The sequence below is a fragment of the Corapipo altera genome, unplaced genomic scaffold, assembly GCF_003945725.1.
Source record: "Corapipo altera isolate COAL_440 unplaced genomic scaffold, ASM394572v1 126, whole genome shotgun sequence".
NCBI classification, from domain to species: Eukaryota; Metazoa; Chordata; class Aves; order Passeriformes; family Pipridae; genus Corapipo; species Corapipo altera.
This window is the reverse complement of record NW_020884937.1, coordinates 859,247-876,962: the sequence shown is the minus strand read 5'-3', so window position 1 is coordinate 876,962 and position 17,716 is coordinate 859,247. Positions and strand designations below refer to the sequence as shown.

General features: G+C 49.4%; 2 protein-coding genes across 5 annotated transcripts in view; both read left to right on the top strand.

Annotated features, from left to right (window-relative positions):
- CTDSPL (CTD small phosphatase like) overlaps positions 1-2,615 on the top strand; it is a 58,785-nt gene extending 56,170 nt beyond the window's left edge. For 3 of the 4 annotated variants that reach the window (XM_027660649.1, XM_027660652.1, XM_027660651.1), the window contains one exon: positions 239-423. In XM_027660649.1, coding sequence (XP_027516450.1) covers positions 239-413 — 175 coding nt within the window. In that variant the 3' untranslated portion in view covers positions 414-423. Of the gene's footprint in view, positions 1-238; positions 424-2,552 lie in introns of those variants that run through there. The other variant, XM_027660650.1, reaches the window with a different exon arrangement.
- A 12,906-nt stretch (positions 2,616-15,521) lies between these two features.
- Positions 15,522-17,716, top strand: part of VILL (villin like) — a 40,270-nt gene continuing 38,075 nt past the window's right edge. Inside the window, exon 1 of the mRNA XM_027660611.1 lies at positions 15,522-16,124. The gene's annotated coding sequence lies outside the window, so the exon portion shown is untranslated. The remainder of the gene's footprint in view (positions 16,125-17,716) is intronic.

Sequence of the window (17,716 nt, the reverse complement as noted above, 5' to 3'; positions counted from 1 at the left end):
CAAAAGGAACCTGTGGCCCCTCGCCTGAATACAGGTAAGTATTCGTGATAATTTTAGTCTCTTGATTATTTTTCCACGAAAATGCAGAAACATGTGATCAGCACATGAAAAATAAAGAGGAAAATCAGCATTTCTCAAATAGTTGAGTTCTAAATTACGTCCTTATGCCTTCCCTAGTGTGGTAAACCTTGTTTTCCTCCAAAAGCTCTGCTGCTCACCTTTTCTTCTCTTTCTAAAGCAACATCGTTTTAAACTGGGATTTGGCTGAAGTACATCAGGAGGACTGTGGACAAATGTTGAGTCTCCAGGCGGGGGAGGAAGAGAAGGAAGAAAGCAGTGTGGTGCCAGGCTGGCAGGTGTGTAACAAGGCACCTCTCCCTGTGCCAATTCCGCTTCCCTGCCGTGTGTGCTGAGCCCTGTGAGACCTGGGCCAGAGCACGGGGGTGAGGGGAGGGTCAAGGCTGGACCAGAAGGGCTGCATCCACCAGAGAATGGACCACACCTGCAGGGCTGCTCCTCCCTGTTAGTGAGGACATTGTCTGTTTTCACTTGCCCAACATGTTTTTGTTTTCTGAAGGGAAGTGTTTTTCCAACCCGCCACCTCCCTTTGCTGCCAATCCCCTTGGCCTTCTGCTCCCTCTCACTGGAGGCACCTGCCCTGTGAGGAAAGACTGAAGGAGTCAGGTCCCTTTTTCCTGGGAAGAGAAGGCTCAGGCAGGACCTCATCACAGCTGCAGAGTCCAGAGGCTCCCTCTTCACACGGAGTCATGTGGAGAACAACAGGGAACAGGTACAAGTAGCACCAGAAGAGGTTTTGATTTGGCATAAGACAAATTTTTTACAGTGAGAACAGTCAGTCACGGAAACAACTTCCCCAGGGATGTGGTGGAGTCCCCATCACTGGAGGATCTCAAGATGCAACTGGACAGGGTGATGGATAACCTCATCCAGCTCCTTTCCCGTGACAGGTTGGACCAGGTGACCTTTCAAGATCTCTTCCAACCTGGGCTGTTCTTTGATTCTATAATTCCCATGTATCTTTTTCCACCTCCTGGCTTGGAATGAGGTGACCAGCTGTCCTGGTAAAGGAGGAGGGCTCTGCAGAGTCATCCAGCCTTGGACAGGCTATTTCCTTGTGCCTCAGATGTTCTCCCCTCTTTTGCCCCTTCTTTTAGAGGAATGAACAGATTTCCCTGCGTGTTGATTGTTTTACTCCTCCAAGTGCAAAACATCTGGATTAGAGGTCACACTAAACCCCTTGCAATCCTGCTCCTCATTAGTTGTGGGGAGCAAAACCACTCTTCTCACTCAGAATAGTTTTACTTTGCACGTATTGCCATTTTTATTTTATGCATTTTCCATCTGATTAGCAAAGCAGTGTGACTAGAAGGGAAGATGAGTGTTTTCCAGTGACACAACATGGGGCCAAGAGATGCTGATGGGTATTTCCAGATGTGTATGGGAGAGGCAAACCCTGTCTGGCTGCACCAGGGAACATGATGCACTGCAGGGTGAACGGCTTGTGTTTAACCTGAAGGTTAATTCATGCAGGAGGGGCTGCCTTGAAAGCTAAATCCCAGGCTGAGATCCCTGCCTGGGCCCAATTCCTGCCTTTTCTAGGTGACAGCTTTGCCTGTCACAGGGCCCTGGGGGTGCTGGAGCTGAGGGGATGCTGCTGCAAGTAACACCTGCGTCTCTGTTAGCAAAACAAAGACATTCTCTGCTGCAAAAATCAGATCATCTGCAAATACCTGTTCCCCATGAGATGCAGAATGAAGGTGTAACTTGATTAATGTAACCCAGCCAATAGGGAGAACTTAAATTAAAAGGAGAAAAAATTCCTTGACAGGCATCTCCCAACCTTTACAGTGATACACTGTGTGTCAGAGAATAGGTCAGGCTCCAGTTGAAGACTCCAGTTAATGGCTTGATGTTAAATGTGGCTCTGATCTCTCCAAGATCCTGTTTCTCCCTGAATCCTTTAATTTTCCTGGATGCTGTTGGAGCACAGGCACTTCTCACCTTCACTCTGATGAAAAGGAAAGAAATTATCTATACCCCATTGTCCAAGGGGTAAAACAATTCCACAAATAATACTTGTTCTTATATCTTCTCTGAGGGCTGCAGCCTCGCCTCATTTGATTCCACATCACTCTGGCTCTCCTGAAAATCTCTGGGAGCAGGGGGATAAATGCTTTTTATCTGCCTGCAATGAGTCAGCTACAGGCAGCAAAGGGAACCAGATTTTCTGGCTCCTTCAGATTTTCTAAATTTCAACTTTACAGAAAATCAAGTTCTTCTTTTAACTTCTTGGTAACCAGGTTGTCAGCTGTGACACTTTGTTGTGATGGTTTTTTTTAAAATAATGAATTTGATGTGCTTGCTGACAGGCTGGATCTCACAGGCACTGGGTTTGTGTGCTGTCACCCATTTTTAGGGATCTCACCACCAAAATAGGTATCAGCTCCATCCTGGAGTTACAAGTGTTGAAGCAGAGTGATTAATTAGTCATAATAGGGGGAACTTTTCCCTATTATCTTTTTCTGTTTTAGAGCAGATACCTCCTGAGAACCAGTGAAGCAGAAATTGGATCATTATGAACCTCTGCAAATAAAGAGAGCAGCAGCTCATCCTCCAGCAAGACGAGCACACCCTGGGCTGCATCACAAGAACTGTGACCAGCAGGTCGAGGGAGGGGATTCTCCCCTCTGCCCTTGTCAGATCCCACCTGCAGTGCTGTGTCCAGCTCTGGGACCCCAGCACAAGGACGTGGAGCTGCTGGAGCGAGTCCAGAGGTGGCCATGAAGATGCTCCAAGGGCTGGAGCACCTCTGCTCTGCAGACAGGCTGGGAGAGATGTTCAGCCTGGAGAAGAGAAGGCTCCAGGGAGACCTCAGAGCCCCTTCCAGTGCCTAAAGGGGCTCCAAGAGAGCAGGAGAGGGACTTTGGACGAGGGCTTGGAGTGATAGTACAAGGGGAATGGCTTTACAGTGACAGAAGGCAGGGTTAGATCAGATATTAGGAAGAAATTTTTCAATATGAGGGTGGTGAGGCCCTGGCACAGGTTACCCAGAGAAGCTGTAGATGCCCCATCCCTGGAAGTGTCCAAGGCCAGGTTGAACAGGGCTTGGAGCAACCTGGGCTAGTGAAGGTGTCCCCTGGGCAGGGGGTGGAACTGGATGATCTTTAAGTTCCCTTCCAACCCAAACCATTTTAGGATTCTAACAGATCCCCCCTGCCATGGCCCTGCTGAGAAAACCCTGCCAGGAAAGGTGTGGCATGGAGCAGGGTTTTCTGTGCTGTGACCTCCCACCTCTCCACGCTCTGGAGAGCTGGTTCTTCTGTAACAACAACAGTTAGAGATGGGTGAAAGTGCTCCGAGTTGCTTTTCTCAATGCCCATATTTTATCAAAACAGATCATGAAGTTGTCAATTTCTATGAAATGTCTGCTCCCCTCTCCTGTTCTATGACAGCTCTGGAACAAATAAAAAATTAAAAAATTAAAATTAAAAAATTAAAAATTAAATATTTTAGTAGTAATTTCAAAGTTCAGAAAAGCTCTGATTATTATTTTCCTTTTTTTGTTTTCCTTATATTAGTACCAACTCTAGCCTTACTCCTTTCATCAAGAAACAGCCTCAAGGGCTGGTCTAAGGGCTGTTATGAAAAAGCTGCACTGCTGTAGTGAAAGAAACACAGATATGGGAAAACCAAGGCTGCTGCAGTCTCAGCAAGCTCTGTTTGGCCTCTGAACATTCAATTTTAACTTGCAGGTAACTTCTTCAACGAGAAGAAATAGAGAGAGATGCTGAACTCTGAATGGTCCCAATCCAAGACTGCAGACTGTGTGAAGGCACAGTCCTGCTTTCCTAAATGTCTGTTCAGAGTTTATCCTGATGCTCTATTTAAAATTGCACAGTGCAGGGTAGGAGGGGAGAATGACTGTGTCAGGCTAAGGGAGGAGGGAGGATGGGAAGCACAAGCTGTCAGGTACTGGAGCTGCCTTCAGATCTACAACCAAGGCAGCAGCTTCAAAGCACTCCATCAAACACTAACTGCCTCTGTTGGAAGACATGAAAAATTGGGAAAAATAACATCAGATGCCTTTTTGCTGGGAAAAACAGTCACAGGAGAAGCCTCCCTCATCTCAGGTCAGCCCAAGGCACTGGGTGGCAATGGCCAAAAAGTGGTATCAGAGAATCACCAAATGGTTTGACTTAGAAGGCACCTTAAACACCATTTATTTCCAACCCCCTACCATGGGCAAGGACACCTTCCACCAGACCAGGCTGAGGTTAGTTGTTACCTCCTTGTTGTTGCCTGCTCCAGCTGCTGTTTGTCTCCATCAGTTGCTTGTCCAGAGGTTTGTAACGTAGCTTTGCTCATCCTTCAGCTCCCCCAGCCCGATGGGAAGTGTGCTGCCTTCAGGAAATCTGAGCAAAAGTTGCTTTAGTCATGCCCAAAGCCCCATGGAAAGAACTAAACCCTCCTGTCTCAAACTCAGCTGCTTAAGCTCGGTGGGCTTGGAGGGGCTTTCCAGAGATCACTTCTTAATGCAGTTTCCCCAGGGAGAACCCCTTCCTGTGTGGTTTTGGTTACTGCCTTGAGGGAGTGGAGTTATTGTGCTGGAGGAAGATAAAAGTGAGGCACTGTGTTAAACACTGCTGTTATTTTAGGGAAGCTCTGTGCAAAATCATGTTGCTGTCGGTGGGGCCACACCTGACTGATGGTCTTTCAGCTGAACCAGGAGAGTGGTGTCAGTGATGGGTCTCTGAAGCCATGGAGGAACAATCTGCAGTTCAAACTGCATGAGGAGCAGAGGTGAGTTTTCCCAGTGATGATTAAAATTAGAGATTTCCCTTGTGTGATAAATCCAAGCAGATCAAATATATGAACAGAGACCAGAAAGAGAGCAGGGAGGTGAAAGGAGGTGGTAACAAGGTGGGGTTGGTCTCTTCTCCCAGGTTACAAGAAATAGGACAAGAAGAAATGTCATTAAGTTGTGTCAGAGGAGGTTTAGATTAGATATTAGGGAATAAGTCTTCACTGAAAAGATGGTCAGGCATTGAAACAGGCTTCCCAGGGAAGTGGTGGGGTCACCATCCCTGAAAGTGTTCAAAAAAATGTGTGGATGTGGCACCTGGGGATATGATTTAGTGGTGAACACAGCAGTGCTGGGTTAACTGTTGGACTCATTGATCTTAGAGGTCTTTTCCAACCTTACTGGTTCTATGATTCTGTGCAATGAGTGACAAGGTCTGGATCACTTACGCTGTGCTTTGGAAGGAAAAACAACCACAAGTTTGAGAAAACAAACCATTGCCAAAAAATCCCCATCCCTTTCGAGGAATATATTCAAAAGGGGAGCTATATAAAAACTGGGAACTAAGTGCTGCTGCTCCACTGGATGCCAGAGAGACTTTGCTCAGAGCTGTGGTCAGTGCCAGTGTGTCCTAGGGCAGAAATTAGAGATGAAGTGGGCTGGGAGTGACACAGAGGGGAAAGTATGGAAAGCACAGTGGAAGGAAAGAAGAACACAGAGAGAGGCTCTTCTCTATTCTGATGTCTCTGCCCACGGCAGGGGGCTTGGAACTAGACAATCCTTAAGGTCCCTTCCAACCCAAACCATTCTAGGATTCTAGAAGAGGGAGAAAGTTGTTACCAGGATAAATGTCTGGTTTTCTGCAGGAAGTCTGATTTTGTGTCACATTGAAAAGAGGGATTAATTTTCAACCAAAAAAAAAAACAACAGATATTTCAGCAATCTATTAGGACTATCATACAGCTACATCCTAGGTATAAGGGCACACGATGCAGTTGGAGTAGATGATCATTGTAGATCCTTTCCAAATGAATACTTCTTTTCTCTCTTCTCTTCTCTTCTCTTCTCTTCTCTTCTCTTCTCTTCTCTTCCCTCTGAACTCCTTTTAGTAGAAATATCGAACAACAAATCCAGCAGCACATGGGTCTACAGACTCCAAATGTGGCTGAACACGAGCTGTGTGGAATATTCAGAATCCTTCACACTTCCTATGTCCCTTGGGCAAGTGGGGACACCCCCAGTGTAGGCAAACAGAGCACACTCCCTGTCACCATCACCATGCTGCAGGCAAGGCTTCTTTCCCTTGGCCACCCCTGCATCCCTGGGACCACAGGGACATCTGCAGCTGGAATTTTCTGGCATGAATGCATCTGGACTCGTCTTCAGAAGGAAATGTTGTGGAAGCTCCCAGCGGCCAGGCAGGAGGCTGATCTGCTGCTGCTCTGCTCACAGGGAGAGTGGGGTGCAAAGCACCCCAGTGAAGCAGCGTTGGAGGAGACTTTGAGAAGTGTGATCCACCTGGGAGGGCTGGATTAGGAGAGAAGAAAGGGGATGCAAGGAAATAACTTCAGGCCTGCATCACTGGAGATTTGAAGTGGTTTGGATTTGGCTGGAATGGCTGAGAACTGGGGCGTGGGGTTTTGTTGAATAATCGCCACTTTCTGTGTAAAGGGGAAAACTTCCTGAGAAATCTGATTTTACAGTCATTCAGGCCATGCACTTCCTGCGTGTGAAGCACGGTCCTTTACAAATGGCAGGTCCTCTGCTCCCCAAGCAGGTTATCCCAGCAGCAATCCCTGTGCTTCTCACAGTTCCCACCGAGGGAGCAAAGGCTGCAGCTGCCAGGACCAGCAGAGATGTGCAAACACGCACATTGCTCAGTGCTAACTGCTCTCCTTGGGCTTCACTCAACTGCCTGAAACTTGGAAACCAGTCCAGCCTGTTCCAATCCCCTCCCTCAACTGGTTCCTGGCCTTCAGTTCATTAAAGATGGGCTCTTCCCTTGTGGGACTGGAAAATGATTCATCCACCAGCCCAGGAATGCAACCCTGGAGGCATCATTTGCAGTCCTCTCCCAGAATGCTCTTCTGGAGCTGGATTTCTGTGTGGAAGGAATGTGGTTTGGAAAAATCTTCCCCAGTCAGTTTTTGAGCAAAGAGGAGTCGAGTCCCAGTCTCACTCTGATCCCTGGTCTCATACAGATCCTTGCCGAGGAGAGAAAACATCCTAAATCCAAAAGTGGGTGCAGCAGATCTGCCTCGGGGGCCAGGACTCTCTTCCTGCTCAGGTGTGAGTGCCCTGCCCTTTCCTCCTCTCCGGGCTGGTGAGCCTCGGTCTCACCCTCCTCCTCCTCTTCCCTGTTTGCAAAGGGGGTGATGCTCCTGTCTCCAGGTGAGGCAGAACCCGTGCAGGCACGTGGGAGAGCCCACGTGTGAGTGCACATTGATGCCACCACGTGCACAGTGATGTCACTGTCACCACGGTCGCCTGTCCCCAGGCAGTTTTGGTGAGCAGTGAAACTACCTGTTGTGTTGTGTGGATGCCTGTGGATCGAGCTGGTGCCCACTCGCTCCGTTGGATAATGTGCTTAATCCAAATCAGCCAAGCCCTGGGCGTAAGGGAGGCAGTTCCATGACTCCTGGTGCTTTCCCTTCGTGCCAAAAACAGGTAAGATAACACTGCCCTTTGCAGGACAAGCTCTTAGTGTGAGTGCTGCTGTTCAGAAAAGCCAGGAAAAATAGGAAGGAGAAAAAAGAAACTGGCCAATTCCTGCACAGGGTGAGTGGCACAGGGATGCCCCAAGCACAACCTCTCACTTGTGTTAGAAGGAGTCCCCTCCCACACGGAAGTAACCGTGGGTTTCTTGTTTGGTGTTCAAACAGTAACCAGAACTGCCTGGGAAAAGGCTCCTGGTTCACCTGAGCTCCTCCCTGGTGCCGTTGCTCTGACCCATTAACAGCGAGTGGTGTCAGTGTTTGCAGGGACTACCCCCAAAAAGGAAGAATTTGGAGTGTCAGCCTCATGGCAAGGCTTTACCTGGTAATTAAAAGGTTTCAGGCAGCACTGCTGTTCCTCACCAGCCTTTCATGCACAGATTGGTGGTGGCTGGGGGACACAATTCCTTGCTGACACCCAAGGTTTGTAGCCAGATTTTTAGCTCCACATGCAGCACAGGGGGATGTGTGGCCCAGCAGGTACCACAGGGGATAAAGGAGACAGGGATTTCAGCCCTGGCTTTGACTTTCTGGAGTCATCATTTTTGGTAAGACAACTCTAAAAAACAGCTGCTTGAATTCTTCAGTCATTTAAGAGCTGTAATAATACAAATCAAGTTGTTTCCCTCAAATTGCCCTTCATCTTGTGGATATGGTTTGCTGGCAAATGTAGCAGTGCTGGTTTAACAGTTGGACTTGTTGATCTTGTAAGTCTTTTCCAGCCTTCACTATTCTATGATTCTATCTTCCATTTTTGAGAAGGGGGTTCTAGTTAATCCAGCCCTCTCCAGCCCACCCAACACGTGGTCTCCTGCTTGTGACCCTTGAGCTGGCCTACAAGAAGGAGGTGGAGAGGATGTGCAGGAGTCCTTAAACCACACAGGGAGGTGTGTACAGCACCCAGTGAAGGGCCTGGTCCTCGTTCCTCAGCTGAACTGAGCCTGTGATGAATATCAGTGGTACTGGAGCTCCTTCCAGCAGTGTGATGTGACCAACATCTGATGTGGGGGGGTAATGGACCAAGGAAGCACGTCAGGCACAGACAGTGCTCTGCTCCCTTTGGGGACTGTGGAAAGCAGGAGGGGCCACATGCAGGAGGGTGGCAGTTTCCCAGCCTTTAGGGTGGTTGATTTTTCTTGCTCTTTCCTGGTTGGCACAGGCAGGGCTGCATTCCTGCAGACAATAGGTCTTGCCTGGCCACCCCCAGTGAGGGCTACTTGCTGTACCCCTGGTCATACAGGCATGATCTCAGCTCTGCCTGCTCAGATCTCAGCTCTTCCCAGGCTCAGCAGTTTGCAGGATTTGTGCTCTCATCCCTACACCTCCTCAGAGTTGAAATTCATGAGCTCTGTTTAGCAGAGGTGAACAAGAGGAGGTGGTGAACTCAGCTCAACAACCAAACTACCTGTCCTGGGGAAATCTGTGCTCTATTTTGGGGAAAGACTTGGAGAACAAACTTAAAAGTCCCTGAGAAAAATCCAGCTCCCTTCCCAGGGCACAGTTCCCATCTGGCAAAGTACAAGGATGTCTCCTACACTCTCCATGTCTGGGCACCACAGACTGGCAGCTGCTCTGACTCTGATAATTTCATGGGGGAGGCTGGTGTGTGCTGGCAGGGGCAGGGCTTCAGGATTTCATCCCCCCTCCCATCCCTGAGCAAAGGGTGACTTTCCGTAGTCACACGTGCAGCCTGGTCACTGAAATGAGACGGGTTAAAAACAACCCCCAGTTGTGAAAAATATTGGCCTGCCTGAGTGCTAAAAACAGAAATAAACAGTGAGAGCTCCAGCCACCTTCATCAGCAAAGCCAGCATGTTCTGCAGCTACCTCAGTGATCCCAACCCACAGCAAAACCATGGGACCAGTTGGCTTCACTGAGTAATAAAGGACCACAGAAGAGAAACCCAGGCCCCATCTGGAAGTGGGGATGAGCTGTGGGGGACCTGGGTCGACTTTCTGGTTCCTGCACAGACATCCCATGTAATCTTGTCCAAAAGGCATAAATAACCTCTGTTTGCCTCAGCTCTCACATGAGAACAGGGAGTTAATCCTTCATCTCACTTGTTCACAGTGTGATTCCCATGAAAGGACAGTCCCAGGAACCTGGACCTCAGGGGGTGTCACTACCACGGCACAAGGGCGTTCCTGCTCCACCACCCCCAGGATGCTGTGGGATGACCTTTGCCAGGCTCACACACCCATTGACCAGCGCTGAGCCTCCCCTGCCTGTGAAATGGCTCCTTTCTGCTGGATTCAGATGATGCTGGAAAAGGCAGAGGCTCTGCTTGATGACCCTGACCAAAGCGTGCTGGAATTTGCTGGGTTTCATAAGGTTTTCATTAGGGCTGCGAGGGAGCCCCTGAGGTTTTGTGAAACTCTTGAACTATCTGTGCAGCAATTTGCAAAGCCATCCTCTTTGTGGGGATGTTTGTTTTCACTGATCCTCTCTGCTTTTTTAATTCCTCTCCTCATTGTCTTCCTCTTCAAGGTGTACATGTTGTTTTATCTAGGGGAAACACCTGCTCCCTAAAAATGGCTTAAAAGGTTGTTAGGCATTGAAACAGGCTGCCCAGGGAAGTGGTGGAATCGTCATTCCTGGAAGTGTTCAAAATTGACAAAGACATAGCCCCTGGGGACATGGTTTGGTGGTGGACTTGGCAGTACTGGGTTAATGGTTGGACTCAATGAACTGAGAGGTCTTTTCCAACCTTAATGATTCCATGGCTGAGGACTGAGGACAAGGTGGCAATAGGATGCTGAGGAGGGAGTTGTTTGCCAATAACAAGTTGCCAGGCTCTTGCTTGGGTGATCTGGGTTTGTTCTTTTCTTTATTACCCAGTTCCTGCAGTGATCCACATTGGGAAACCTCCGTGTGTACCCTGTGCTCCCTCCCTGGTATCATCCCTATAACAGCAAGCAATGATCCCTGCTATCATCTTAAAACAGACAGGAAAACACCTCGGTGCAAGGCTCCCACGATGCCTTACCTGGGGTTAAGTACTGAATCAGGATTTAAGATCTCTAGAAGATTGTAATCTAATAGCAGGAATCAGCAGCTGATAGGCCAGATCCTCAGCTCGGCTGTTTGTGGTTTATGTAAAAATGAGGAAAACACTCAGGGACAGGAAAATCATCATTTTGTTTTCCTGCACATAGTTACCCTGTGAAGCCACCACGCTGCAGTGAAGCTCACCCCGTTAGACTCCCCATCTCTTTGCCTAAAGGATCAGCTCCAGCTGAGTCTGCATGGCCACCAAGTGCTTCCCTAAAGCTTCTTGGTGTTCTGGAAAAGCAGGCTAATTTTCTGAAATAGTAGAAAATCTAAGCTTTTCATCCTCATCCATCCTAGTCAATCCGGCCTGAAGAACATCAGGTGCCCAGACTCTGGCAGCAGCATTGGGAGAAGGGTTTGACAGTGATCTAGGGGTGATGGGTCTGGGGGACTCAGGTCCTTCTGGAAGTTTCCCCGGATGAAACAACAGTCTGGATACATCCGGATCTGCACAGGGGCCCCTGTGCCACATTCCTCCTCTGGCTGGAAGGCTGCCAGGGCGGCTGTTTGCCCGAGCCACGTCACGGTCCCACCTTGGCTGTCCTGTTTTCTCAGTGCACCTGCTAATTCCTGGCAGTGGCGGGCGAGATTAAACGGGGAGAGGTGCAGAGGAACCCACACCCACAGTGCACACAGGCACAGGCAGCCACCCCCAGGGATTGTCACCTCCCCGCTGACCTGCGCCCAGAGAGGTGCAGATTAACCTCCCGAGAGGGGACAGCAGCTCTTTTACTCCAAGACAGGAGTTTTTCACCCACAGAAATCTGGAATAACTCCCCTCCCTGAGGGCTGGAAGGATGTAATCCTCCCAAACGTAATTTTGGAAAACACATTGCTGTACATCCCTCTGCAAAACCATCAGGAGCAGCCAGAGCTGGCACAAAAAGACCGAGGGAGGTCTGGCATGGTACAACTGTTTCCATCAGTGTTGTTATGACCCATCATTGTATCAGTGCAGTTACATTCACTGAGGTATTTCTCCTGGCTAGCAGAGATTTAGACTTGTGCCTCCCACCATCAGAGGTGGGTTATAGATACTTTAGGACGCAGAAGAGGAGTTTGAGACTGACCAGAAGCCCTGGTATCTCCTGCTTTTGTGCTGCAAGGTGTCATCATTTCTGGACCTCCCTCCTTTTCTTTCACAAGAGGGTGCTTTTCCCCATAAGCCTGAGGAAACATGAGCCCCATATTCCCAAAGCACAACCCAGAATAGCTGGATAAAATGGGGTTTGCACTAACGTTGAGAGGCAATAAATTGGAGCAACAGCTACAGGTTTGATCAGCCCCAATGTTGTAACCTCTGTGCTGGACAGAGTGCTCCTGCCTTAACTTGCAGCAAGCTGTTGGCTCTGGGAAGGTACCAACAGGTGGGAAGAGCTCTCTAGAGCTCTCACCAAAGCCCTTCCTGCCCGAAATCAGTGTTTACCCTCAGTGTCCTTGGCTTGCCAAGGTCACTCCTTTCTGCAGAACTGGGGCCTGTCCTGCCCCTGCCTCCACAGGATCTGCCATTCCCAGGGCTCCACGTGCAGCGATGCCCCAGAGCTGTGCTGGGAGGGCTTGTTGGAAGGATCGAGGGTTCTCTGTGTGCTGAGCTGACCACAGTGGCATGAGCTGACCAGAGCAGGATGCAGTGACTCCTTATGGCTCAGGATGGCTGTGCCTGTGACAGAGCACGGCCGTGCCCGGTGGCACTGTGACACAGCAGCGTTCCTCACCCGAATGCCCAGGCACCTTCTCCTGTCCCAAGACATTTCCATTTTCTGCTGTTAACCATTAGCCAGCACTCTGTTACCTGTCAGGGGCAGCTCTGTGCTGCCTGGTCAGCTGGTGCCCACAGAGCTCTGCCCTACAAAGCCATTCCCACACAAGGTCTCCACCTCCACCAACTGAGCCCGCCAGGCCAAAGAGCAAAGCTGTGGTCACTGTCCTGCATCAAATCACCCCTTTGCAGGCAGCTGGGCCAAACCCCGAGGTTGGTTTTTGCTCAGTCCCTTGTGGTTGCTGTTCATCCCTGCCTTGCTCATGGGTTAGCTGTTGTGACTGCCTGAGATGTACTTCTCGAGGGGTCCTTTGCTTCATCAAGTTGTAAGTTCAAACAAGTGACGTCCTCACATCACAGAATAGAATCATTTAGGTTGGAAAAAGACCTATAAGATCAAGTCCAGCTGTCAACCCAGCACTGCCAAGGCCACCACTAGACCCTGTCCCTAAATGCCCCATCTTTTAAATCCCTCTGGGGATGGTGACTCCAGCACTTCCCTGGGCAGCCTGTTCCAATGCCTGACAACCCTTTTGGTTAAGAAACTTTTCCTAATATCCAATCTAAACCTCCCCTGGCACAACTTGAGGCCATTTCCTCCCATTTTATCACTTGATACCTGGGAGAAGAAACCGACCCCCACCTGGCTACAACCTCCTTTCAGGTAGCTGGAGAGAACAAGGAGGTCTTCCCTGAGAGATGATCTTACAGCTGACATACATGCTTTTGTATTGCTTTCTCATCCTTTTCCCCACACCCAGGAGCACAGCAGGTGAGGGAACACTAAGTTATAACCCAATCCTCCTCTCAGTAGGTAGACCTGTGAGAGGCACTATGTAGATTTTCATCTGGACATAATGATTTTGTAGGGTAGAGAGGTCCCTGAGCAAGGCTACGTGAGGGATGGGCAGTAAAATGTCACATGCTTTGGTTGTGGGTCAAGGAAAGCTCTCCTGAAAACTTCTCAGAAATTCATACAATGCTTTGGCCGTTACAGGTCAGGACATTCAACCTCATATAAGTGGCAAAGGGTATTTTCACTAGCTGCTCAAGCACCTTGTGGGGGTTTTTTTGCCTCCTTCCCTTGCTTTTCCAAAGCGTGAGGCCCCTCCTGTGTTATCTCATCTGCAGGGTTTGGCCCTTCCCTCTTCCTCCCAGAGCTCCATACCCAAAAGCGGGGTGGAAATACCTTTGCAACGTGTCATTTTGCAAATACATCCTTGGCACAGCCTGTTTCCCCATGCACAATGTTCACCTTGTCCACAGGCACGTGGGATGGTCAAGGCTGAGGCAGATGTGGGCCATCACGCTGCCAAACCTTGAGTTTGCACTTCTGGACTCTTCCTCCCAGCAGCTTCTGGTTTACCCCAGCGTGGACCTGTGACAATGTCTTCAGTGTCTTGGGCTCGCACTGGGACACTGAAAACAGCCTCATCTGACATCTGTATGCATGAAAAAAATATTAAACCATAAGGCCTTTAAGCTCTGGGAATACCAGGTCAAGGCTTAGGTCCAGGATACAAGAGCACCAAGTTGTGCACATGGGAAGAACAGCTGGACAGGAACATCTCAGATCATGTTTCAGTTATGAAAGTCAGGCTATTCTGTTTTCCACCAGTACTGAGTTAAACTGCTTGGAAATAATGTTTTCTGCTCTATAACCTCATGGCATGACCAGAATTAGCAGGAAGCAAAAGTGCCTACAGCTCAGCACCAAATGAGCCCGTGTTTTATGACAAACATCTTTTCCCTCGGCATTGACTGTTCTAAACTGCTTTATATGTATATATATCTGCAGTTTTAGTCTCCTTAAAAACTCACCAGGATTTATTTACTACTTTTTCACTTTGCTGATGGAAAGGAGTGGGGACAGGCAGCTCAAGCATCACCTCTGCATGAGCCTGAAGTGTATCACCTAAGCCATGGGTAAAGGCTTCACTCCAGAGCTCAAATTCATGTAGCCACCACCATGGATTGGTAGGTTGCTCTTCAACAGCATATATCAGCACCAAAAAGGACCCAGACACACAGCAGTTATTAACTAAACCCTTGGTGCTGGGGATAACGAGTTCAGGTGGCAGAAAAAGAACCAGAGCACAGTGGAGCTTGGTGCTGATCCTCAGAGATAACCTCACTCCATCTTCCAACGCCTCCCACCAGAGCTGTTGGTGTGTGACCCTCACCACTGGGCAAGCAGTGGGCTTGGGGTGGCCTCCAAAGATAAAAGCAAACCCTGTTGCAGGGCCCCATCTTCTGTGGACTGGAGGAAGACACTCAGGCAAAACAAAAAGAATGAAAAATGAAAGGTGAAGGCTGTTACGGGTTTTATGAGCTGTAGCCTGCAGACATTAAGGGAGAAATCACTTGCTAAGAGGCAGTTTTGCATCTTTAACCATGAATTAAGATCTCTGCAGTGTTCCTCTCAGATATGGGCACACCCAGGCTGAATAAGCAGGTCCAAGTCCCGCCCTGTGGTCAGTGGCAAACCAGCCTGCAGCTAATGTCACTGGTATTTTGGGCACTCTTCCCACCACAGGTCCCACAGGTATAAGAGTGGTCAGTGCACGAGGTCTGTGGAAACTGTGGTTTAAACCTGTTCAGACATCTGGTTTAGCTGGTGAGGTGACTCATATTTATTTTCAGATTGTGTGGATTAATCTAGAAAATTAGGGAAGTGACAAGAGAAGCTCGATGTGCAGTAAGGAAAGGACTTGGATGGTTCCCAGTCCTGAGAGGTCACGTAGTCTCCATTCTTGGAGACATTCAAAACACAGCTGGACACAGTCCCGGGCCCCCCAAAGGCAGAGCTGATGGCTGGTGACCGGGTACCAAGTGGTGCCTCCTCCCCTCTCCAGAGGGGGGTTTTCCCTCCATCAGCAGTGAGAAGCACCACGGATAATGCCAGGCAGGAACAGCAGGGAATGACAGGACACGGTTTGTCTTCAGGTCACCCACAGCCAGTGGCATCGGGGCAGCTTCCAGTGGCTGCATATTACAGCCATCCTTCACAGGTAACTTTTTCTCAGCAATGAGCAACAAGTATCCACAGAGCTGCCAAAGGTGGCTCTGGCAAACACTGCTGGGGCTGTCTGGTTTATCATTACTTTTCTCCTGGGAGGGCAGCCCGGTTAAACACTCCAATGCTCTGTTACATTCCCATTTCAGTCACTAATCTTGATGGCACTCAAGCCCCTGAATGCACCCAGGGCTCCAGACTGCAAGCACAGGGAGACCCAGCTCGGCCTTGCAGGGAGCTGAGGAGCAGGAACCTTCCCTGAGCACTTTCCCCCTTGCCAGAATTCGGGACAGTCGGAGCCAGAGACTGGAGCTGGAACTCTTAGTCCCAAGAGTTATAGTGGCACAGAGCAACACCGCACCTTGCTTTGTCCAGCAGAGACTGAGGAAAGGAGGGGGGAGGGAATTCCTCCTGTGCCCTTTTAAATCTGGACGAAACAGGTTTTTAATGAAAGCACCACTTAATCATTATTGCCCTGTGAATTCAGACCTGGTGGATATTTGATGCAGAGAGTTGGTTGAAACTCTCCCGTACCGGCTCCCTCTTTGTCCCCCCTTGAGCCTGGGAATGGGTGTGATCTCCGAGTAGGAGTGTCTCTGCGGTTAAGTAGAGGATTGAATTACCGAACACTGCTGTTCCCGAGCTGACAAGGTAGCAGAGCAGCGAACAAAAAGTGCCTTGAAACTAGGCAAAGAGGAGAGAAGGCGCTGGGTTTGGTGGAGAGGGGAGACCTGTGAGGACACTGCGCACTTTCCAGCAAGGTAAGCAGCCTCCCTGCACCCCTGTCAGTTTTAATAAGGCCAGAACTGTTTAATGACTTTTGTTCAGTGGGATAGTAGGAAACAACAACAAAAAAAGAAATAATATGTTTCATATTTTTTAAAAAATTTCTCCCCCGGTGTAAGCCAGGATGTCTCTACTGAAATGAGCCCACGCTGATTTACATCGTTTGGGGTTGGAACAAGCAGCTTGCCAAGCTTGCCAAGAACCCATCCAGGCTCCATATCAGCTCTGAGGACACATGCTTTTCGTTTAGCTCTCTGCACAGGCCAGCTTTGATTTCGTGCAACGACCAATTAACGGCATTGTTTTGGGCCTGGATTGTTTTATGCTTTGCTGCCGTGGGGATTTGCTGGAAGCTCGTCTGCCTTTCCGACACAGTTTTGGGTCCGGGCAGCCACAGAAAGTCTTTGCAAGTTCCCATCGATAGGTTTTATTGTCACCTAATCAATAGATTACTAATGGCTGAGCTGCTGGGCTGCTTTGCTCTGTAAATAGAGTGTTTTCTCGTCCTGCTGGTTTGAGATGCAAGTTGCACTGAGGTAAAATTGAGTTGTAGTGGAGTTGAGCTGCAAGCTTTACTTGCCAGTATTTTTCTTAGGCGTGCCTATTAGAAACATAAATATTTAACACAAAGGAGAGCTGATATGAATTAGCATCTGTGGGAGGCTCACGCTCATTCGAGGCTGCCCTAGCACAGATGTAAACAAGTGTTACGGCAGCCGAAGCAAACTGGCCCCGCCAGAGCAGCACTTAGAGGGTGAATCATCCAGGTGCTCTTTACACACCGCAGCTAAAAGGGCCGATTAGAGCCTGCAGAGTAGAGATTAGACACTCACGGGGCATTGGCCTTCCTCTTCCACGGGGTTTCACTGTTCCCCCGAGGTGCCAGGTGGAGGCCATGCCAGGACAGACAGGAGCCCGAGCAGTGCAGATCAGAACAGCACCAAGTGCCCTCCCTCACCTTCCTCCTGGCACAGCCAGGTGAGCCTCCCCTCCTCCTCCTCCTCCCTGCACAAACAGGATGCCCTTATCCTCCTCCAGCTCCCTTTCCACCAGCAAACACATGGGTCTCATGATGTTATTTCCAAGGCAGGACTTCGTGTCAGCAGTTGCCAAGGTCTCCCAGATGGGAGCAAAGGTTTTGTGCCATGGCTGCAAGCAGTGTCACCCTGATCTCCTGCCTTCTCCTGTTATCTTGGGACTCCTCGTTAGGTTTAGTCAATAAATCCCTGCTCTTTCATGGCCAGGGATGCTGAAGATGTTCATGGTGCCTCCTGGCCTTTTCCATGGAGCTGCTTTTCTGGACTTTGAGCATGGAGGTTGTTATCTTTTCTGCTTTGGGCCCCTGGGGAGATGTGGAACATGTGACATGGAAGAGATGCACTGTGGGCTCTGTGACATCAGGCTGGATCTGTCCTGCAGCCTGGTCCTCCAGAACCACCCATTCTGTGCTCATTCCATCCCCAGCTGAGGAGGAGGCCAGCTCAGACACCTGCCCCGTGCTTGGAAGATGCTGGTGCCCAGCTCTGTGCTGAGGCTCTGCTCTGTGCTGAGGCTCTGCTCTGTGCTG